The following is a 23,167-nucleotide window of genomic DNA, read 5'->3' on the forward strand; positions in this document are numbered from 1 at the left end:
CAAAAAAATCACCCAAACATTTTCAGGGGGGAATTCTTCAGACTTCCCAAGGTTTGTGTTTGAGGAGCTCTGGACTGGAAATCAAATCAGTAAATAAATAAATAAAAACCAGAGCTCTTCTGCCAGGAAATTCCCATGAAATGCCTCCCATTTCCGTGGGGATGAGGTGCTTTGCTCCTGGCCAGGCTCCAGCACAGCCTGGGGGTTGCACCACGCCGGAAATTCACTCCCAGATCGGAGCTTTCTTCAAAACATTGTTGCTAAAAATATCCCAACAAGCAGGCCAGGGGTGAGAATCCCTGCAGGATCCCTGATCCCAGGCAGAGACATCTTCCTGTGCTGCAGGGCAGGGTTCACTCCCAGTGGCCCCAATTTATGCCGCAGACACATGGACAGTGCACTGAATCCATGATTTCCACAGGATTACAGGAATTTTACTGCATTTCTGCTCCTAAGAGCTGCTTCCACACCCGCTTTCCTCTCCCTCCCCACAAAGGGGCTGTAAATCAGGATTTTAAAGGCTGATTGCTGAGCTGGGTGTGCAGCTCAGACACCTTAAAGACCCCAGAACTGGTGCAGAAGTAAAAATTCCATTCCCATTCCAACAGAAAAATCTGGATAACGTTCCTGGCCAAAGCTGAACGTGGATGTGAAGCCTGGAATGGTCTGGGCCCACCCAGTGCCAGCCCTGCCATGCCCAGGGAACACCTCCCGCTGTCCCAGGCTGCTCCAACCCGGCATTGGGCACTGCCAGGGATCCAGGGGCAGCCACAGCTGCTCTGGGAATTCCATCCCAGCCCCTCCCCACCCTCCCAGCCAGGAATTCCTTCCCAATATCCCATCCAGCCCTGCCCTCTGGCAGTGGGAAGCCATTCCCTGGGTCCTGTCCCTCCATCCCCTGTCCCCAGTCCCTCTCCAGCTCTCCTGGAGCCCCTTTAGGCCCTGCAAGGGGCTCGGAGCTCTCCCTGGAGCCTTCCCTTCTCCAGGTGAACATTCCCAGCTCTCCCAGCCCAGCTCCAGAGAGGCTCCAGCCCTGGAGCATCCCCAAGTTCCCCTCTGGACTGGTGCCCCGGGTCCGTGTGGTGCCGCAGGGATTCCCACACGCGATTCCTGCACGCCCCGGCTTTTTCTGGGACAACCACTCATTATACAAACACCACGCTGCATTTTTCCCATAAATTGCTGCCCAGGGAAAGGTGGGTGGACACAGGCCTGGCCTTTCTGCTGGAACACAGAGTGAATTCAGCCCAAAGAGCACCAGGGAGGACCCAGCAGTTCCCTTCCCCTTCCTGCAGATCACAGCAGCTGCAAGACAGAACGAAACCCTGCCCTCCCCTTCCCTTCCCCTTCCCTGCTCCACCAGGCAGGTTTCACATCCCAACCTGCAGCATGTGCAGCCTGGAGGAACTCCCACATCAAAAAAACCAAAACCAAACAAAAAAAAACCCAACCAACCAAACAAAAAAAGGTCAATTTTGTCGTTCCTTGCCTTGCCAGACTGAACTAAGCCAGAGCAGAGGGTCACTGTCTGTGGAAGAACCTCCTCCCTGACGGTTCTGTACAAGATTAGAAAAGACAAATTGCTGGCATATTTTCCCTGGCTGCAAGTGATGCTTCCTGCTGCTGGAAGTCAGCGCTGTCCCAAACCCATCCCATCTGCAGGGATTTGTGCTGCTGAGCCCCCTCCGTGACCTCTCTCTGACTTGAAAGGAAAAGGAAGCTTCACATCACAAACATGGGCATGGAAAAATAGAACCCCTTCGCTTAAATCCTGACAGAGCAGCGAGAGAGGAAGAAGGAAAAATAATACAGAGACTTTTGTATTCAAATTTGCAGCAATATCTGAAGTTAAGTCTTTTTGCTTCGAGCTAAACTTCAGCTGTGATTTTGTCCTTTGAAATTCACTTCAGAGTGTTGATCCTGCTCCTTTTATCATCCTGGATGAAAAGCAGCGCTAAAATTGAGGAAATTTAATCCAAATAAAGAGGTAGAGGTGGAAAACACGAGCCTTGGTTTGTTAAATGATCATTTCTTCGAACACAACTGGAGGCAGTGCATCGTCGTGCTTGGTTTAGTGCTCCAGTTTGGTTCAAAGGGTGAGGAAATGTGTTTTCCACGTGCACCCAGCCTATGGAATCCATCAGGATTGGAAAGGGCAGCAGCTAATCCCATGAGCAGATGGTTTTATGGCACAGCCAGGGCCAGAAGGTGAAGATAAGCAGCAAGCAGCTCTCGTGCTCCAGGGCAGAGCGTGATTCCTCGGAAGGGACGGCGGAGGAACTGTGAGGGCATTGCACAACCATGGGGGATGCTCTGCTCCAGAGTCACCCCACAAACAGGGACTGCACGGGTGGCAAAGGAACCCTGGCAGAGCCTGGGCTCCCCAGGGCTTGGAATGGTGACCTATGGAGCAGGTTCAGTTCTGTCACTGCCCCCACAACACCAGGCCAGTCCTGCACGCATTCCAGAGCCATGGAACACTGACAGCCCCCAGGACACCAGGCCAGTCCTGCACACATTCCAGAGCCATGGAACACTGACAGCCCCCAGGACACCAGGCCAGTCCCGCACACATTCCAGAGCCATGGAACACTGACAGCCCCCAGGACACCAGGCCAGTCCCGCACACATTCCAGAGCCATGGAACACTGACAGCCCCCAGGACACCAGGCCAGTCCTGCACACATTCCAGAGCCATGGAACACTGACAGCCCCCAGGACACCAGGCCAGTCCTGCACACATTCCAGAGCCATGGAACACTGACAGCCCCCAGGACACCAGGCCAGTCCTGCACACATGCCAGAGCCATGGAACACTGACAGCCCCCAGGACACCAGGCCAGTCCTGCACACATGCCAGAGCCATGGAACACTGACAGCCCCCAGGACACCAGGCCAGTCCCGCACACATTCCAGAGCCATGGAACACTGACAGCCCCCAGGACACCAGGCCAGTCCCGCACACATTCCAGAGCCATGGAACACTGACAGCCCCCAGGACACCAGGCCAGTCCTGCACACATTCCAGAGCCATGGAACACTGACAGCCCCCAGGACACCAGGCCAGTCCTGCACACATTCCAGAGCCATGGAACACTGACAGCCCCCAGGACACCAGGCCAGTCCTGCACACATTCCAGAGCCATGGAACACTGACAGTGGCACTTACAACAGAGCCTCGACGCCAAAACAAGAAGTACAAAAAGTGCAAATAAAAAACCCCAAACACACTTTAAAAACCCACAAAGCTTCACTTTGTGCAAGAGCCCAGGAGAAGCCTCAATTTAAAAGAGGTTTGTGAGCAGCTCATGGAGCCTGAGCTGGGGTTCAGTGGAACCAGGGGCAGGTGTGGCATTTTCAGGGGGAATGGCTTCAAACTGCCACAGGGCAGGGTGAGATTGGGATATTGGGAAGGAATTCCTCCCTCTGAGGGTGGTCAGGGATGGAATTCCCAGAGGAGCTGCAGCTGCCCCATCCCTGGAAGTGTCCAAGGCCAGGCGGGAGCAGCCTGGCATAGATGAAGCGTCCCTGCCCATGGCAGGGGTGGGATGGGATGAGCTGTAAAGTCTCTTCCAACGCAACCATTCCATGATTCCATGTTTCTGTTAACTCCAAGACCCATTTTTCCCACAGGTTAACTCATTTTCAAGACTGCCCTAAAAGCCAAGCTGAGCTAAAAGGCCCCAAAATGAAAAGAGAACAAAGCAGGAACTGTCACTCACAATCTCTGTGCAACTCAAATCAGAAGGAAATGGAATCTTTTCCTCAATGAGTGCACTTGAAATGTGGATTATTGGCCCGGAAAACAGAGCCCCTGCAAGATCCATTATCTCTGACTTGGCTCAGAACCCCCCTGCCCCACCCACCACAAAGACACAACCCCGTCCAAATGCCACGTCCTGCTCCCCCTGCCACCCTCTGGGAGCAGAGGGCCGGGGCTGCTCCGGGAACAAAGGATCCCATTCAGGGCTGCTGCAGGAACCGGGCTGCAGCTCATCCCACCCCTCAGCCCCACACCAAACCCCACTGCACAGAACCAGAGGGATTTGATTGCTGCTGCAGCACCCAGGAATGGCCTTTCTGCAGGACAGCCCTGCTTGGAGGAGCCTGGGATGGTCCCCGGTGCCAAGATCCAGCCAAAAAACAGAGGCTTTATTGAAAAAACAAGGAACTGCCCAAGGAATTAATTCTTCAGAGGAACAAAGCCTTTTTGATGTTTGGAGCAAAAACATTCTGGTAACTTCCCAGGAATTTGTGTCTGACAAACTGAGAGCAGCATAATTAAGATTTAGATGGCAGGCTACTTCTTCTGCTTCACAAAAAAAAAGTAATTCATGGTTCAGCACTGGGAAATATGGACACTGAGTCACTGGTATGAAAAAGTTCCCCCTCCTGGATGGTGGACGTTGCCATTCAGATCAGCTCCAGAAGTTCTGAGTGAGTGCTGAGCATTCAGGACGTCAGTAATCCAGAATTAACAGGATTATGCAGCTGGAAACGCTTCAATTAACAGCCATCATTAGGCAGCAGAGTCCAGCCTCTGAGGAGCTGCAGGTGGACTGTTCCTGCCCATGGAATGAGAGGATCTTTAGGGTTCTTTCCAACCCTAAACTCCCTGGAATTCTGTGGGTTTATGGCTTCTAACACCTTGTGCACTCGCTGGTCCAGGCTGACCCCACACAAGGAATACACTCAACAATTTTAAACTGGGTTATCTCAAAAATGAGCATTAAATCGGCTCAGAAATGACATCACCTGCCTCTGCAGGAGGGTGTGACATGAATTTGCTATCTGGATGCTGTAACTGTTGGGTTTTCTATTCATCCCTTTTTCTGGAGAACCAGGAGAAAAGCAGGAAGAGCCTCTGCCCTCCAGAGGCTTCCAACCCTTCCAACCTCAGACCATTCCAGGAACCAAACCCCAATGAGGGTGTCCCCTGCTCACGAAGGACGAGGAATTGATGCACACTTGATCAAAGTCTGAAAGTTTTCCCTGATTTCCTCTGAAAATAGATGACCTTGGAGTGAGACAGGCAAATAATTGAAGGTTTTGCAGACTCTGTCCTGCCCAAACCAAACGGATTCCCAAACTGGGAGCAGGGAAGGGTTTCAGCCATGCCCTCATCATCTTTGGGCTAATCCTGTCTCTGTCCCCATCAGAGGCTGGATCAGATCCTGGGCTCCATGGTTTAATCTCCTAAAGCCAGGATTGCTTTAGGAAAAACAACTTCCCAAGCCCAGCCCATGGGAATGGGGAGGCTTTCTCAAGGTTACACAAGGGCTCCCATGGGATGATCCCATGGTCTCTTACAGCTTTAAACTCCCCCAAACCCACAGGCAGCCCCACAACAGTGCTCCGGACAAACGAGTCCCTGGATTTTAATTAGAGCTTCTCAGTTCCAAATCAGGCAAACTGAGATGACTCAGAACCACTGAAGCACGAGACATCCTGATTATAAGGGAAAAAAGATCATATTCGTGTTTTCATGTCTGCAGAATTCCCATCAGTCACCTTCCCCTCAAGTATTTGTTGCAAAGCGTTCATACCCCGGTATCTGTGTAAAAAGAAAGACTATTCAGTTCTCAGAGTGCACCTAAACTGCACCCAGGACACAGATACACCCTAAACACCCAGATTTGGGGACCAGCACGAATTTCAGCCCAGCACAAACTGTTTCATCTCTCTGAGTGTGCTTGGGGTGGAAGGAGCCAAACTTCAGCTGCTCCTGGGCTCTGACCCTCCCAGACACTCAGGTTTATTTTACACCAAGGAACACGCACACAAACCTTCTGCTGTGTCATTTTCTCCACTGGGCTCTCCATTTCCTTTATTATTTTCACTCCAAAGGGCCCCTGGGGGTTTTAAGCTCAGATAAGGAATTAATCTACATGAGCCGTCTCATCTTCTGTCTGGAGTACGAGGGAGTGCTGTGAGCCAGAGGAGAAATAAATCAGTGCTGCCGGTGGAGGAGCCAACCTGCTCCTGAATTTACAGCACCCAACCAGATCTAGGGCTTGATTTCAGAAAAAAAACCCAACCAAAAACCCAGACCTGCAATTCCAGTCCCCTTGGAACACCAGGAAATGCTCCCCTTTGCAGAGACACACCTGGAAAAACAGCCTGGCCTCCCTTCACACTTCTGTACATTTATCAGGTTTGATGGATCTGTTTAAGGTGCTCTTCGAGGTTTGGCCAGGAAAGGCTGGGTCCGATGATCCTGGAGGTCTCCTCCAACTTGATGTTCCCTGATCCTGCGATTCCCCAGGCTGTGGTTTGGGATAATGTCCCAGCTTTTGTTCCCAGTGAGATCAGAAACTCCCTAACGGTGTCCAAATATGAAAAGGAAACGTCATTATTCATAAATAATGAAGTTTAACCTAAGCATTAACAGTTTTTATGGCTGCAGAGTCTGGTGAACTCTGTCTGCAGAGGTCCAGGTCTGGTGATCCCTGCCAGGGATCCTGTCAGGGTTAAAGGTGCTGATGTTATTGCTCCTCCAAGCCCTGCAGCTTTGTCCTGCCTCTTTGAGATCCCAGCACCAACATCCAGCCTGAAGGATCAGTATTCTCCCAAAAACACTTTAAAACATTGTCCTGTTCCGTAAAGTAATCGCCCCGACCCCATGAAATTGTCCCAACGTGACCACAGAATAAACAAGGGGGCAGAACCTGGTTTGTGTTCAGCGCAGCCCACTGGCATCACTGCAGCTCAGCACACTTCAAATATTACAGCTTTCCTTTGTTCCTTTGGAGAAAGAGACTTGGAACACAAAGCCGTTCTTGGGGCTGTCCCCTCCACAAGAAGGGGCTTATACCCCACAGGACTGTGGCACTAACGCTGATTTAATAACCGCACACCCCTAGCAGGGCTCTGAAATCCATTTCCACAAAAGCAACCTCTGATTTCATCTCCATTTTTACGGCCAGTGAAGATGCAGATGTTTGTTTGCACCACCCACACAACTGCAACTGGATTTCACCAAGTCACTCTGTAATTACCTTTTTTCCTCCAAGCCAAACGTTCAATTTGTGCTTGGATACTTTAAGCACAAAAATAACTGTTTCAATGAAATTTTCAGGCAAATTCAAAAAAGCAAGACCCCACCACTCCATAAATTGGATACTCAGCTTGTTTCCAACTTGAAAGCGTGTGGCACTTTCAAAAGAATTAACTGAATTGCCACTGGCTTGAAATTACTGTCCCAGTTCTCACTGGGCAGAACATCAAAGAAGGAGGAGGAACACTTGGAGGTGCCACTGCACAGAGCTGGGAGCGCTCCCATCCCGAGCTCTGCGCTTCACATCATTCCAGGGCCAGGGAGGGGCAGAGCTGGGGGTGTTTAAGGAGTGAAACATTTGGGCACAGGGTCCAACTGTGCCTCTGGGCTAAACTTCCCCAGAAGGGTCCCCGGGTTAAAATCCCAGCGCTGTCCCTTGCTGGCATCACAACCATCAACCAACCAACACCAACCCCAGGCAGAAGCTGAGGAACCCCCTCTGCCAACAAAGCCCACCTGAATCACAGCTGGGAGTTTGTACCACGGGCTCCAACACCTTCCCCTTCCCAGCCAGGGGCTCGGGAGGCGACACAGCAGCTCCAGTTTGAGGAAAGAATTCATAGCATGGCTCAGCCCAAACTGCAAATTCCTGTAAACTTTGATTGAAAATCAGTATTTTTTGATCTTCAACTTGCACTCTACTTGACTCAGGACATTTCTCTCAATCCGTGCTTTTAGGGGAAAAAAGTCCAACTTCTGCCATTCCGGGCACAACCCCAGCCAAGCTTAAAACCACCTCAGCCCAAAGCCATGAACACATTTCCAGCCCTGCTGCCAGAGCTGAGGTGAAAGGGCAAAGTTTGCAGTTTGGAGAAATTTGAGGTTCAGCGCCAAGGAAGTTTTTAGCTCCGCTGGGAAACGCCTTTATGGAAACCCTGGAGCTCTCTGGAGCTGGCAGGGGTCACACAAAGAGAATTTCTAACACGCAGAGCATCGGGATGTAAATTCTGCACCTCCAGTCCTGCTCACTCAGGGTGGGCTTTGGGTCAGATTCACCCTCCCTGAATGGCCTGTGGGTCACTGATCCCTGTCTGCAGAACAGCCCCGTCACTGAACTGGCACGGCACAAACTGGTTCACAGCTTCTCATTCCCAGAGAAACGAGAATTCCAAGGCATTTTTCCCTTGCCATCTATCCCAGGTAACAAGAAATGGAATACTATTAAAATGAGGAGCAGAAATCTTGGCTGGCCGGGGGGGGGGGGGGGGGGGGGGGCCTTACACCGGAAGGAAAAAGCCAAACAAGAATATTGATCCCTTTGTTGTCATGAAGAATGAAGAACAAACAACTCCTAAATTTGCAATAAGCTTTAATTAAACTGCTTGAGATGCCAGGAGATGAAGAATTAACCACTGAAGCCTTCCCGACTTTATTCCTTCACACCAAGCTCCATCTCTCTGCAGCTTGAAGCCCCCATGGCATTGTCAGAGCAGGAGAATGGAAGTGCTGCAAGAATCAGGTCTGGAATAAGCTAAAAAAGCAGGAAAAAAATCACTTTTAATAAAAAAAAACCTGGCCACGAGTTGCTTGTGACATTCTGAGCCACTCAGAACTTTGGAGCTGAAGCCACAAATGGTTTTATTGCCATGGAGGATCAAAGTTCCAAACTTCCCAAGAGCAGGAATCGTTATCTCCACTGCACCCTAATGAACTTCTGGCTCAGGTTCAGCACTTCCCAGGACGAGGGGCACTTGGATTGCACTTTGCTCGCTGACACCCCCCAAAATTCAGTGTCAGCGAGCAAAGGATCCTCCCCACAGCACAGCCACTGCTGGGTTTAGCTACACTCTGTGATGATGTGCCAGACATCATCTGCCAGAGGAATGAATCCTTTCCTGGTGCTTCCCCCTCAGTCCCAGGGAGATCTCCCTGGGAAGAACAGCCTGTACTGCACCAAAAAGACATTTTTTATCATTTTAGCAACCGCTCCAACTGAAACTCTGCAGCGTCATCACTTTATGAAGGCAGCCACGGACTGCCAGCCCAGAAACTGTTCAGTAACTTGTATTTATGGGCTGGTTTTATTAGCACAGGTTTGCTGGCAAAGGCACCCAAATTCACTGCAGGATTTCAGGCATTCCAGGATTTCAGGCATTCCATCAGCAGTTAAATGCACTGGACCTGAAACATCCCCTCAGCTCTGGCAGCAAGGGGGTAAATGGCTTTTTAAACGGTGTTTATGGCTTTGGCCTGAGGTGGTTTTAAGCTTGGCCGTGGTTGTGTCTTTAATGGCAGAAATCGGGCTTTTTTTCCCTAAAAGCAGTAGTGGAGAGAAATGTCCTACCAGTCAAGTAAAGTGCAAGCTGAAAAGCAAAAAATGTAGATTTTCAATCAGTTTGCAGGTAGGAGGGGTGTGCATTTTTCAACATTCGAATGATAAAGAGTATTACACATTATGATAAAGAATGTTACACATTATTACACAGTCACTGTTTCTTGACCAATATATTTAAGTTTTTCTCCGTTCCTCAGTGTTTATTTTGCTTTTCCTCCCCATAACTCCCATTTTCAGTTGTGTTGGCAAATACAACCCCCATGCCAGAGGAAGAACCATCAGAATAATCAGGAATTGGTGTGAAATTCAGCCCTGGTCCCACACCCAGCTCTGGGGGAAGCTGGTTCTTACGATCTCCTGACACCTCAGAACAATTAAACCACATTTTAATCAGCAGGAGAGAGCTCAGCCCAAGCTCCAGAAGCACCCAGCAGTTCTAGATGCCCCTTCAGAGCCCCATGAAGGGATTTAATTGTTAAAAAGATGAACTGTGGGACAGCTCCTGAACACCAGGGGGATGCTGGTCATGAACTGAAGCACCCACAAGTCACAAACACTTGGGGAAATATTTCTTTTCAAAGTAAGAGCAAGATACGGAACATTTACAAGTCTCGTTCATGGCACTGATGCCTTTGAAGTCCACAGGACTAATTTCACGCAGAATGACTTAAAGAACAGAGCAGAAATCTCCAAAAATAAGAGAAGAGAGGCCCTGGCTAATATGGATTAAAAAGAAAATAGAAAGGACAGTGGAAGCAAGAAGCAGCAAGCCAAATTTCACATCAAATCAACTGCAGGCAGCAATGAAAACTGGGAAGCGAGACCAGAAATGAAGTGTCATCTGCTGCGAAGATTCCCTTTTTTGCTGTTAACAATGCCAAGGTTTTGCTTTTCCCTGTTGGGAATTTTGTTGGCATCGCCATCAGACAATTTTTAGCCCTAAATCATTATAAAGCAAAAGGCAGGGGAAATGAGCAGTGTTTGCATCGATAGGAAGGGAGGTGGTCAGTTCTGCAGCAGGAATGGGGGGAAGGGGCTTTTCCATCCTTCTGGAGCCCCTGCCAGGAGCCAGAGGCACAACAGTGGACATGATTCCAGCTCAGAACAGGAACAGCAGGGAAAAAGCAAGGAGCAAGTTGAGACAAATACAAATTTTGCCCTAATTTGACACGATTTGACTCCAGGTACTGTGGGAGTGCTTTGATCCCAGACTGGGCAGAGAGCTCTGCAGATGCCTGGAATGGGGACAGGGAGCCAGGGCTGCTGGCCCAGCACACCGGGAGTCACCACAAACCAAACCATCAGTGAGAAAACCTGGTCCTGCCGCACCTCCCTCCCTCCTGACCCCCTGCATCCCTGCTCCCATCCATCACCCAGGGGCTGGCAGGCCCCGGCTCATGTTTGAGGAATTGCTGCCATTCCTGAGCCGTGACGGAGCCGACTGGAACCCAAACACCTCGTGGGATCTGACAAAGGAAAGACTTCAATGGTTATTCCCAAAAAAGCAGCCCAGAGCTCTGTTCCTGCCAGCCAGGACGAGTGTCATGGGTGTGAGAGGCCACCAAAACCTGGCACAGGGAATTCCTGGTAATTGCAGGATATCTGCCAGGTCCCCCCCTCCAGTCCCACTACAACAAATCTGTGGAACAGCCCCACTGCCCCAAAAAATGAGGTTCATGGAATCATGGAATGTCCTGGGCTGGAAGGGACCCACAGGGATCAGAGCCCCCTCCCTGTCCCTGCCCAGACACCCCAAAATCCCACCCGGTGCATCCCTGGCAGTGGTGTCCAATCGCTCCTGGAGCTCTGGCAGCCTTGAGGAGCTCTGGCAGCCTCGGCCCGTGCCCATTTCCTGGGGGAAGAGCCTCTTCCTACAATCCAACCGAAACCCCCCTGGCACAGAGCTCCAGCCCTTCCCTCAGGGCAATGGAATCCGCCCTAGCCCTGCCAGTGCATCCAGGTGCAAGCCACCACCTTCACCAACATTCAAACTATTCTGGTTTTCACATCTCAGAGCTCTTCCAACCAAACCTGAGTTACTAATTCCTGATCCTGGAAGTTCGGATTTGTGTATTCACCAAACAATTGGTGCATTTTCCATTCAGGCTGCACAGGATGAAGAAACACTTCACATCATGTTGGTTCATAGTCAGAGGTTCCACAAGAACCTCGTGTGCCTGACCCATTGTCCTGGGTTGCAGTGTATTCTGTTACCATCCCCATCAGCAGTTAAAATCAGGTGGGGCAGTGTTTCCTTGCCTCCTCCCCCCAGACTATCTTGCTGTTAATTGCCCATCATTGTCCTGCCGCCTGACTCAGAGATAACTCCCTCCGGACTATCTTCTGTTAATGAGCCTAATCAACACTCTGCCTCATGACTTGTTACCCCATTGTGAGATGCTCCACCCAGAGGGAGGAACCAAGCATCCCATCGTGGATATAAGCTGAGGCTGAACACCAGAGACACTGGCTTCCCACTGGATTTCCAGAGGACAGGAGCTACACAGCCACCACTGGACTTCCTGAGGAAGAGCAGACTGTTTCACTACAGGATCACTGCTTCAGAGGACTGCAGCCACCATTCTACCAGACTGCTACCACCACCCTGCCTAACAGGGTGTCAGGTTGTACCTTGACTCTGTCACTTTGACAGTGTTTTCTTTTACCTTTTTTTTTTTTTCCCCTTTTCTTTAATTGCCATTAAATTGTTATTCTGACTTAGTGCCTCCCACTGGTTTGTTTTCAAACTAGTACACCCATCATCACTGCAGGCACCTGGAAACCCCCTGGACACAAACCCAGCTCTGCCACCCCTGAACTGCTCTGGAGCTGGGTCAGCTCCCTGCCCTGGCCCAGCACTCGGCCACTCCAGCAGGAAGGAGCCAGGAAAAGGGATCTGGTTGCTTGTTTAGAATGGATTTATTATAGACTAATTTAGGACTCCAGGTTCTCTCATTCCATTAACAGGCTTCAGTCCGCAGAGTGAGGAACAGCTGAGCAATGACAGAATTGCTTTTACAACCCAGGTGTAGCTCTGGAGCTAAAGTCAGTGCAAATCCACGTTACTGCCAGCAGAAAAAGAAAGTGATCACATCATTGGTTCCTTATGCTCGAAGTTAATTTTAAAACAAATAGATAATAAAAGTTAAAAATCTTGTGAAGTCATTCAGGTGTTCTGTCCCTCAGAGCACAGGGTTTTTTGACTGAAAAGAGTCTCTGTGAAAGGATTTCTGCAAATGACAACTCCTTTTTGAGAGAAGCACATGAGCAGAATAGGTTCTTTTGTTCAGTCTGGCCCAAAAACTGATCAGCTTCCCAAGAAGACGCTCCTTCAGTCCTAAATCCGAGGTGAAGCCTGTCGCAAGGGGGCTCTGTAAGACCCAGAAGCTCCTGTTGCTCAGGGAGGAGACGCTGCCCAGGAGCTGGTCCACAGCATTTCTGTCCCTTCCCAAATCCCATCTGGTGCTTGGTTGAGAATTCACTGCGAGTGAGAAGCTGCAAGAGCCGCAAGCTGCCTGTCTCTCACGTTTGCTTCCCTAAAAACAGTGCAATTCCCAGTTTTGCACTCCCTGCTGCCATTCCAAACTCAGTCCTTTGCCATCTGTGGGAAGGGAGCCCTCCCCAGCTTTAACCAGTTCAGGACAAAACTGAAACCCAGCAAACCCCATTTGAACTCACAATCCATGGATCTGTCCAATATAACCCAGGACAGAAACCCTCCTGAAGGGCAGAAATCAGACAAGTGACACTGAATCACACTGCTGACTTCCTGGAATTTCCCACTCCATTGCCGTGGCATCCAGGATAGTGTTTAAAATAAATCCAAGAAGTTCTGCAGCAGTTTCCAAAGCAGAGATCACCAAAGCCATGATTTGGGCGTCCTTTCATAGAACCCCAGAATATTTAGGGGTGGAAGGGACCTCTGGAGTTCATCCAGTCCAAGCCGCTGCCCAGGCAGGGTCACCTGGAGCAGGAATCATCCAGGTGGGTTTGGGATGTCACCACAGAGGGAGACTCCAGGCCCTCCCTGGAGCTGTTCCAGGGCTCTGCCACCTCCATGGAAAAAGTTCTTCCTCGTGGTGAGGTGGAACTTGTGTTTTGTTTTATGGCCATCACTGGGTAGGGTCTGGCACCATCCTGACACCCTCTGGAGAGGTTTATGTGGATCGAGGAGATCTCCTCTCAGTCTTTTCTCGCTGAACAGAAGTTGTGTCTTTACAGGTCCCACCTGACACCACCGTGCACAGACCGGGGCATTCCCCTCCTTGCAGCCACTTCAGCACTGGCACAGTCCCAGCCCAAGCAGCTCAAGCCTCCCTCTCAATCCTCCAAACCAGCGAGAACGGGGCCCTCAAGCACGGCACGGGACACACTTGCAGATAAGAAACTCATCAAATCTGCAAACACCAAATTGACAAAATTACCATTGCAAGTGTGTCAAACAAAGCCAGGCAGTGCCTGAATAATTCTGTCACTGCCTGTAGGTCAACCTTATCAGCCCTGGCTGCAAATGAAACCCCAGAGCTGCAGCACGACAGCCCCTGTATCACTTGGGTGTCTGTGTGCACCCAAAAAGCACCTTTTTCACCCAGCTGACCACCCGGGAGTCACAGAGCACATCCCACCACACACTTTTTGAGTGGAAACACGCAGGAAGAGGCATTTTTTCCCCTCTACCCCTCTTGCACACAAGCCAGTGCCCTTCCTGGGAGAGGAGCTGTCACAGGGAGCAGCTGGCTGAGGCCAGCACGGAAACTCACCCCGGAAGGTAATAAATAAAAGGAAGCCAGAGGAGTGCCTCTGATTCATCTGCTGCCCAAGGCCATTCTGGGCTGTGGAACAGCCTCGCTCCAAGGTGTGCTCAGAAAACACCAGCACAGCCAATGGCCCCGGCAGGATATGGGTTATCTGATTATCCACCGAAGTTTGGGAATTACGGCTGCCCGCAGCACTCTCAGCGGGCCGAGCACGCACTTCCACGGATAAACAGTGCGGGCTGCTCCCCACGAGACAAGAAACAAAGTTCAGGGTGCTCAACACTCCACACCCTGCCAGTTACCTGGAGAAACCAGATAAGGCTGTGCTGAGGGAAATGTCTCTGCAGCTCCAGCCGCAGTCCTGAGAGCAGCTGAGCTGCCTCCCTGCAAGGCCTCCCTGGGGTGGAGGGGTCACCCAGCACAAATTCGCTGTGAAAATCGAGCACGGTGAGGTTTTTTCACCTTCAACCTCGCAGGCTGAACACCCCCATGGGAGCTGGGGCAATGAACACTTTGCAAGCATGAAATCAGTAATCTTTTCTCACGTTGAGAAGTCCACTGCTGAGCACCAGCGGCACAGAAGATCACTCTCCAGTAAAATAAATTATCATGAGCTCCGTGTGTCATTAGTGGCTTCCTGACAATTGTTCCCTGCCCGATTCTCACAAGCAACCTCAAACCTGTGGGTTTTACACCCTCAAGCAAAGCAGAATTTTATCAGCAACACCACTGTTCTATTCCTGTTAGAGACAAGTAAGCCAGGCTCAGCAAAACCCTTTCAATCAGAGGGCAGGGCAGGGGGTACAAGGTGTCAGTCAAAGAATCAGGGAATGATTTGGGCTGGAAGGACCTTACAGCTCATCCAGTTTCACTTCTGACACGGGCAGGGACACCTTCCACTATCCCAGGCTGCTCCAAGCCCCGTCCAGCCTGGCCTGGGCCACGTCCAGTCAAGCTTTCCCCATCCCTCACCCTAAATCACGATTTCCAGCCCCTGACAAAGACACCCAGAGCCCTCAGTTTGCCCATGACACCCTCCTTATCCTTTCCCAACCACATCTCCTTCCATCCACAGCAGTAGACAAACCTTTTCTGCTGTGTTAGAGCTTTTTTTTCAGTGTAAAACACGCTGGAGAGGCAAAATTACAAAAGTCAGCCCTGAACTTTGAGGGATTCCTGGAAGCCAGAGCTGGACACACACCACCGCCTCCATCCACCCCGAGGGGTGCAGGGAGCGGACACTGCCGGACCTGCGAGCGGCACAGCGCGAACTGGAAATGGGAAAGAAGCCGAAAAGCGATGCCCAGACCGGGAACGAAACCGCCCGAGCGGTGCGGGGAGCGCGGGGAAGGCTCCGGGAAGGGATGGAACTGGAGGGAAAGGAAGGGAGAAGATGGGAGGGGATGGGATGGGGTGGGAGAGAAGGGAAGGCAAGGGAAGGGAAAGGGCGCACGGGTCCGGAGCATCCCGGCTGGCACTCACTCACCGACCCCGTACTTCTCGCGCTTGGTGGGGATCCAGCGGGCCATGCCGGCGGGTTCGGGGCTCCCGGGGGTCTCAGGGGGCTCGGGGGGTTCGCTCAGCGCGGCCCCTCGCCCGCCGCAGCCCCGCGCTGGAGCCGCGGGCCGGGCGCCCCGGGCAGCTCAGCCATGCTCCGGTCCTGGCTCCCAAACGCGATCCCAAACTTGCCCCAAAACTCGCTCCAAAAACTCCCCAGCACACGCCCAACTTTGCAGCCGCCCCCGGCGCGCCGAGCGCAGGAGCGGGAGGAGGAGGAGGAGGAGGAGAAGGAGGAGAAAGAGAAGGAAGAAGAGGAGGAGGAGGAGGTTGCGGCTCTCCCCGCCCCGCCGGCATCACCTGCCCCGCACGGCCCCGCCCTGGGAGCGGACACGGCCGGAGCCGCGGGTGAGGCGCGCAGGGCAGACGCGGTTCGTGGTTTCGATGTTGCTGCTTAAAAGGTTTGGGGGGTGAGCGTGCGGAAATGGCCTCGCTGTCACTGTGAGTGTAGGGTTTCACTGAGTCAGTCACAGCGTGGAGACCAGGGCAAGGCTGGAGAGCAGGGAAAGGTTCTTCCCCCAGAGGGTGCCGGGCACTGCCCAGGCTCCCCAGGGAATGGGCACGGCCCCGAGGCTGCCAGAGCTCCAGGAGCGTTGGGACAGCGCTGCCAGGGATGCCCAGGGTGGGATTGTTGGGGGGTCTGTGCAGGGCCAGGAACCCTGTGGGTCCCTTCCCACTCAGGACATTCTGTGATCCTGCAGAATCACGGGATGGTTTGGGTTGGAAGGGACCTTGGTGCCCATCTCGTCCCAACCCCTTCCACCAGCCCAGGCTGCTCCAAGGCTGCTGCGCTGTTAAAAGTAACTCATTAATAGGTAAGAAAACAAAGAGATTTCTCTGAAGCACTCCGGGCATCTGGGAAATGGTCACAGGGCTGCACTTCACGGGAGACGCGATGTTCTAGAGATTGGCTCGGCACTCGGTGACCTAAAGCTCCACTCCAGGGCCGGGAGCTGCCACTCCAGAGAGGGTTTGAGTTAAAGGACCTCGAGCTGGGGACACGGGGACCAGCTGAGCACGAACTGGGTCCTGCGGGGCCAGAACCGGGCTAGCTGCATCCTGCAGGTGTGTGGGCTGTGCTGGCAAAGTGCCCGGGACGGGGGCGCTCGGTAACACCTGAAGAGGTGTTAAATCACACTGTTCCCCCAGCCTTAGGGCCAAACAGAGCAGATCCAGGTTCTCCCCATCTCTCCAGGGCTGTAGCAGCTGGATCTGGTCTGTATTAGTGCCTGTGGAGCCCATGGAATCAGGGAATAGTGGGGCTGAAAGGGACTTTAAATCTTACCTCCTTCCACCCCCCTGCCATGGACAGGACACCTCTGTCTCTCATCAAAGAGAACAGTGATAATTCAGAATGTTTTAACACCTGACCACTTTTTTAATTGCACGAAAGTGTGAAGAGCTGGAGATATCATCACATTTTTGATCATTTTTCACTGCAAGTGAGAGGCCCCAGGGCAGAGTAATTGCCCAGCTGTCAGGGTGCCCTGGGCAGATCACTCTGGGTCTCTCTGATTCCAGCCTGGCGTGTTCAGGAGGAGTTTTCCATACTCCCTCCTCTCCCACCTGTGTTTCCAGTAAGTTCAGTTTTCCTTCCTCTTCACTGGCGCCTGTAAGGGGCAGAGCAGCATAAATAAGAATTCATTATGAGCAATTTGCTCTAACAAATAAAGCTGTCCTTTGGCAGCAGAAAGCTGCACACAGGACACTCAATGTCCCTCTTAGCCACAGTCTCACTGCCCCACGCACTGGTTTTTGTACCGATGGAGCTGATCTGTCACCTCCCGAGAATGGAGCTGGGTTCGTCACACACACAGAGCGTTACTCACCCACCATGTGCAGTTGTGTCACACCCAGGCAGCAGCAGGCAGCCAAACCCTTCCCTGAAATGATCTTTGGATCTGGATCCCGAGGGCTGCTCGTGGGAGATGCTCCTGGATCTGCTGCCTGGGTGCTCCTGGGCACGGCAGCCCAGGGGCTCAGGGTGCTCCTGCGGAACTCCAGCAGCACCTGCGGCCTCAGGACAGAGCGTGGCAGGGAGGGACAGCAGGAAAAGGAGACAAGATTGGCAAGCTGGAGCTGCTTAACTGATTTGTTATTTATAAAACACGAACTCAGCACAGCCAGCCACGCTCAGATGTTGTTCTGGCACATAAAATCATTGTTCTCACGCAGAGAAAGCTCCAGTTCTGCTGGTTAAAGATTGAGGGGTGCCACTAAACACAATCCTTGTGTTTCCCTGGAGCTGGGGGCTCACAGAGAGCTCAGGCCCTGCCAGGTCCCCTCCCTGTGGGATGGGGCATCCCAGCTGTGTGAAGAGAAAATATTTCCGTGTTTTGCAAATCCTGTTGCTCTGAAAGATTCACCCAAGATTTATAAGTGGAAACTTAATATTGCAAAGGGCTTTGAGGCCTTCGCATGAAGAGCAATGTCACTGGGATATCAAGACAATTAAATTGGATATTCTAGGTCTGATCTTGGGCCACCTGCATTCCAAAATACTCCCTGCTGCGATTGGGATGTGGCTTTTCTGTGGCCTTTTTGCAGTGTGTGGCAACAAGAGATGCAGAGGAGAATGGGTTTTTGGATCACTCTGCATCCCCTTCCATCCTGGGAACGCTCCGTCCAACACCCACCCACCCCTCCAGGGCTGCTGGAGCAGCACACGAAGGGTTAAATTGTGTAAAAGTTTCAGTGCTTTCAATTAAATATTCCTTGCTGGAATTCAAGGTGCCCTGTGTGTGCTAACACCTAAACGCAGTTAAAACACTTTTCCTCAGCAGGGCAAAACCGGCTGTTTCTTTCCTGGGAAAGGCAGCTTGCTTTCTTTTTCTGTTTTTTCTGTTTTTTCTGTTTTTTCTGTTTTTTTCTGTCTCTTTCTGTCTCCTTCTGTTTCTTTCTGTCTTTTCTGTCTTTCTGTCTTTCTTTCATTTTGCTTGGCCTGGGTGTGGATTTCTGCAGCAGCACCCCAAAAAAGAGGAGAAGCAGCTCCGTGAGAGGTGTCCTGGAGGGGACTGGGGAATGTGCTGAGATCTGGGGCCAGGTCATTAAAGAAGAAAAGTTTTCATGGAGACATTGAGTCTTTTCCGAGCCCTCCTGAATTCTGGCCGCCAATTCTCTGCTCAGGAGCGGAGCTGACAGCCCAGACCCTGATTTTACTGTAAGATCTCTGATTTTTAGATAAGCTGCCTGAGCTGTGCCAGTGTTTTTCCAGTCCAGGTGAAACAAATTCTTGGCAGCAAATGAAAACCAGAGCAAAGCATGAAAGGCAGGCAAGTAGCAACTGGAGTGGCTGGTTTTACCCCAGTGGGGGAAGCTGGGGAATGTTCCATTAAATATGAGGATTTGCAAATGTCAGGAAGCGAGCTCAGCCCTCACTGAAAGGAGGGGTTCTTTCAGAAAGCCTTTTATTTCATTTTTTATCACCAAATCCATGTTTTCCTTCTCTATTTCTCTGTTCTTTCACAGGGCTGTTGATGGGGAGCCCGTTCTGCTCTGCCCCGAGCAGGAACAGGATAAATAATTAAATCCTAATTGAGGCTACAGCAGAAATTAACTCCCAACCACAGATCAGAGCAGGGGAGAATTTGTGTGACTGAGGTTCATCCTCATTTTCAGTGCTCTGAAAAAGTCATTTTACTCCTGGGTCCTTTACAGCTGAAAGAGCAGTACATTTGCAAACGATCAGGCTGCAAAATAAAAACATTTCTCTAAATTTCTAAATGTGCCTAAGTTTCTAAATGTGAAGTTAAAGTCATTACAAAGGAGCCCCGTTCCTACAGACTTCGCTGAAATGCTCCCTGCTTTTTGTGGCTCAGCTGAAGTTTAAGGAATGGAATTCTGGTGCCCTCCTGTGTCCAGATCAAAACTACAGTGGGTAAAGTGTCACTAAAACGATGGGGGAAGAAAGGAAAATAAGTTTTTTTGCTGGGATAACGTTTGAGAACTCTCCTGGATCAGCCTGGATCCTCTCGGGCCAGGTTCTGTGCATGTACAAACAGCAAAGAGGGCCCTCGGATAAACCAGTTTGTATTAGAGCCAGAGAAAGGATGTGGAAACTGGAGAAAAAATAAAATAAAGCCAACGAAAAAGTTCAACAAAAGCCATCTGTTCATTAATTTAATAAGTCAGCCCCTCTCGAAGATGGATGATCAGGTCTGATAAGAACCGAACTGTTAATTTTCAATCCCCAGCAGAAACCATGCAGAGAAAGCAGCAGAGTAGGGCAGATAAGCAATTAAATATGCAAATACCCCACAAATAGGAGAAAGCAGAGGGTTCATCCATCTGCCTGGACATGTTTTATCATGGAACGATGTTTAAGATATTATCTGACGATCTCATTGCCCAGATTTGTACTGTCTGAATATTCCACTGCACATTTTGTTACCCCGAGTGTCTGAGTGTTTGTTCTGTCCCTTGGTTTGCAGTGCCCTCCCGGCGGTTCCTTTTGTGTTCTGTTGAGGTGACAGGGATATTTCAAAACGTTTTTTCAGCAAAGCCACTCTTTACCTGCCACCAGCTCCCCCGGGGCCAGCAGAGCTGTGAGACAGGGCAGAGATTCATTAATTAAACTGAATTTACAGGCACCACAACCCAGCTCTGATGGAGCCACGGTGTGACAAACTTGTTCCCATCTGCAGCTGGACAGGGGAGAGAAAAACTGTTGTTTCTTCCAGTGAAGAAATGATTTCTTCCCATCCCTGCCGGAAGGTGGAACACACTGACATGGGTTTGTAGGAGACAGAAACCTTGCAGCAAATGAGCTCCTGTGGGTTACGCCATCCTCTGCCTGTTCCTCGGCTGGAAATGGGATTTGTGCTTCTGAAAAAGTTGTCGCCTTTGTGTGAAACTACCAAAAATTGCAGGATGTGGACAGGAGATTTCCTGGAGACAGAGCTGTAAAGGTGCTTAGGTGCTTAATGATGCTGAAAGGTGCCGTGTAGGAATTCAAAAGTACCTCAGATTCCTGCTGAAATGAATCCGGGAACAGTAAATTTCGGGTCTGGGTTTGTTAGCGCGCATCTGAGTTAAGGATGACCTGGCTTTGCACGTCCCCAGCACTCACAGCTCCAACCCGGGAGCTGCAGAGACACTGGCACGGAATCACTGAGGCTGGGAAACACCTCTGAGGTTGGGAGAGACCTCCAAGATCATCCAGCCCAACCTTCAGCCCGTCCCACTGTGCCCAGCACATCCCCAAATCCCACCCCTCCTTTGGACACTTCGGGGCTGGAGCCTCCAGCAGCGGCTCCTCGGGGCTCGGCTCGGCACAGTCCGGACCCTGCCAGTTTTGGTGACTTCAGGATGTGCATTCCAACAATAGGCACAGACTTTTTGTGAGGTCCGGAGGGTTTTAATTCCCTTTATCAGCAGGACCTGGCCTGGAATTCTGCCCCAGTGCCACGGAGTTCCCTGGGTTCGCAGCCAGCCCGGCATTCCCTCAGCCCCAGTGGGGCAGAGCTGTTGATTCAGGACATTTTTGCCCCTGTTAAATTGGGGTTGCACGGAGCTGAGCAGGGCAATAAATTGTCAGGCAGGTTCATGGCTTTTTCTCGAGAGGAATATTCCCTGAAATGTCATCTTTGCTGGTCCGTGATTCCGTGCAAACATTTCAAAGCCATCTGACTCCTGGAACCCGACTCCCGCTCGCTTTCACGGGAGTGGGGGCTGAGCAAGCCTCGGGCAGCTGGGGAAGGCTCTGCCTTGATGTATCCGGCAGCCAGAGCAGCAGCTCCTGAGGAACCTTCACTCGGCCTTTCCATTTTAATCGCTTTGTATTTTTATGGCTGAGTTTATTAAAATTTCAAAGCGTGGCTTCCCTGCCCCTCCTCCCTTCCCTTCTTTCTAAGGAAAGGCAGAAGAACCTTCCCAGCCAGTCAGCACTTTCTCCAGATGGTGATTTCCCTTTGTCCATGCAAATCAAAGCCTCAATCACACAGATCAGCGTTTGCTTTAGGAGCAAAGCTCAGGGCAATGTTTGCAGGGTGCCCCGGCGCACGTGCAGCGCTTCAGAGCCCGTCCCGTGCTGCCAATGCCAGATAAACGCCGGAATTCCCTTATCTGCGCCAGCTCCGGGAGAGAAGGCCACCAGCAGCTACAGGAGGAAGGTGTGAAGACCCAAATCCAATATTCCTGAAGGGAAACATGCTGGGAAACGATACCCCAGGTGGTGGAGCATGCAGAGATCTCACCTGGGAATTTTCTCCGTTTATTTCTGCCCCCTGCGCTGGGGAAGAGCCTCCTGGGCAGCAGCAAAGGGCTCCTGGCTGAGCTCCTGCTGGAAGCCAGACTTTGCTCCTCAGATCAGGGGCTCACTCGGGGTGGAATCAGCACAGCTCCACTGACAGGAACTATTTTGCCTTCTCTTCACACTGCACACACCAAACCTTGGTCTCAGCAGTGCCAGGGAGGGCTGTGACATGAATTCCGCCTGACTGGTGCATTTGAAGTCGTGATGCCAGGATCGTTCCCTACAGCAGCTCGTGAGCAGCCCATAGCCAGGCTGGCAGAAGGTTGTGCTGCAGTTCCCTCTGTCTGGAAAGCTGCTGAGAGTGTGATGAGAGGTTTTGCAAGTCAGTGGCCTTGGGTAAAATCTCATCATCAAAACTCTTGGGCTGGAAGTTGTGACTATTTCTAGGAAATAAAAGAGTGAACAAGCCTGGCAGAAATGGACTTTTATTACTCCCAGCTTTTATTACGCAATGTTTGGAGATAAAGATGCTTTCCTTTTCCTTTTCCTTTTCCTTTTCCTTTTCCTTTTCCTTTTCCTTTTCCTTTTCCTTTTCCTTTTCCTTTCCCTTTCCCTTTCCCTTTCCCTTTCCTTTCCCTTTCCCTTTCCCTTTTCCTCTCCAGCTCTTGATTTCTACACAACTAAAAGGTCACAGGGTTGGGTTTGGCTCCTTGTTTCCAACCGTATAAAAAACCCCACATTCATGTGTTATCTAATATTGTTTTCTGTGCAGGGAATCCCACAGAGCAGCTCCATGGATGGTTTGGAACTGTGCAAAGGAAGCAGGGAATTCTGCTGGATTTGGAACAGCAGAAGTGTCCCTAGGGCAAGATGAGGTTTATGACACTGAGAATGTGCCTGGGCTCCCCTGTGCCCTCTGCCTCAGTAATTACTGGGGACAGAAATGTTCGGTGGGAATGTATTCCTGATAAAATCCTGAATTTCTGTGCTGAGGTTCTCTGGGGCTTCTTCTGGTCTATTGTTCCCATTTACCTTGGAACCTAAACTGGGTTTGTAATCAGAGCCACAGGACAGAGCTCAGTTCACTGCCTGATGGGAGAATAAACTCTGCTCTCGTGGTGTTTCTCACCGACCTGGGGGAGGAGTTTCCCTGGAAAAAAGGCTGAAGGATGGAGGAAAAGATGAGGGAATTCCTAATTCCTGCACAGCAAGGAGAGCTGGGGTGGGTTTGGGTTTAGCACTGAGAACAAAAAGGTGTTTCGCCAACACTTGAGGAGCTGAGATGGTCCTTGGGAGTGATGGTTGGGCCGCTAAGATGAAATTTCAGT

The 23,167-nt window shown here is 51.1% G+C and overlaps 1 protein-coding gene across 1 annotated transcript in view; it reads right to left on the reverse strand.

Annotated features, from left to right (window-relative positions):
* DOCK5 (dedicator of cytokinesis 5) overlaps positions 1-15,895 on the reverse strand; it is a 74,411-nt gene extending 58,516 nt beyond the window's left edge. Inside the window, exon 1 of the mRNA XM_032091824.1 lies at positions 15,576-15,895. Within this exon, the coding sequence (XP_031947715.1) occupies positions 15,576-15,618 (43 nt within the window). The 5' untranslated portion in view covers positions 15,619-15,895. The remainder of the gene's footprint in view (positions 1-15,575) is intronic.
* Between the last annotated feature and the right edge of the window lie 7,272 nt (positions 15,896-23,167).

Source organism: Corvus moneduloides, chromosome 27 (assembly GCF_009650955.1).
Source record: "Corvus moneduloides isolate bCorMon1 chromosome 27, bCorMon1.pri, whole genome shotgun sequence".
NCBI lineage: Eukaryota > Metazoa > Chordata > Aves > Passeriformes > Corvidae > Corvus > Corvus moneduloides.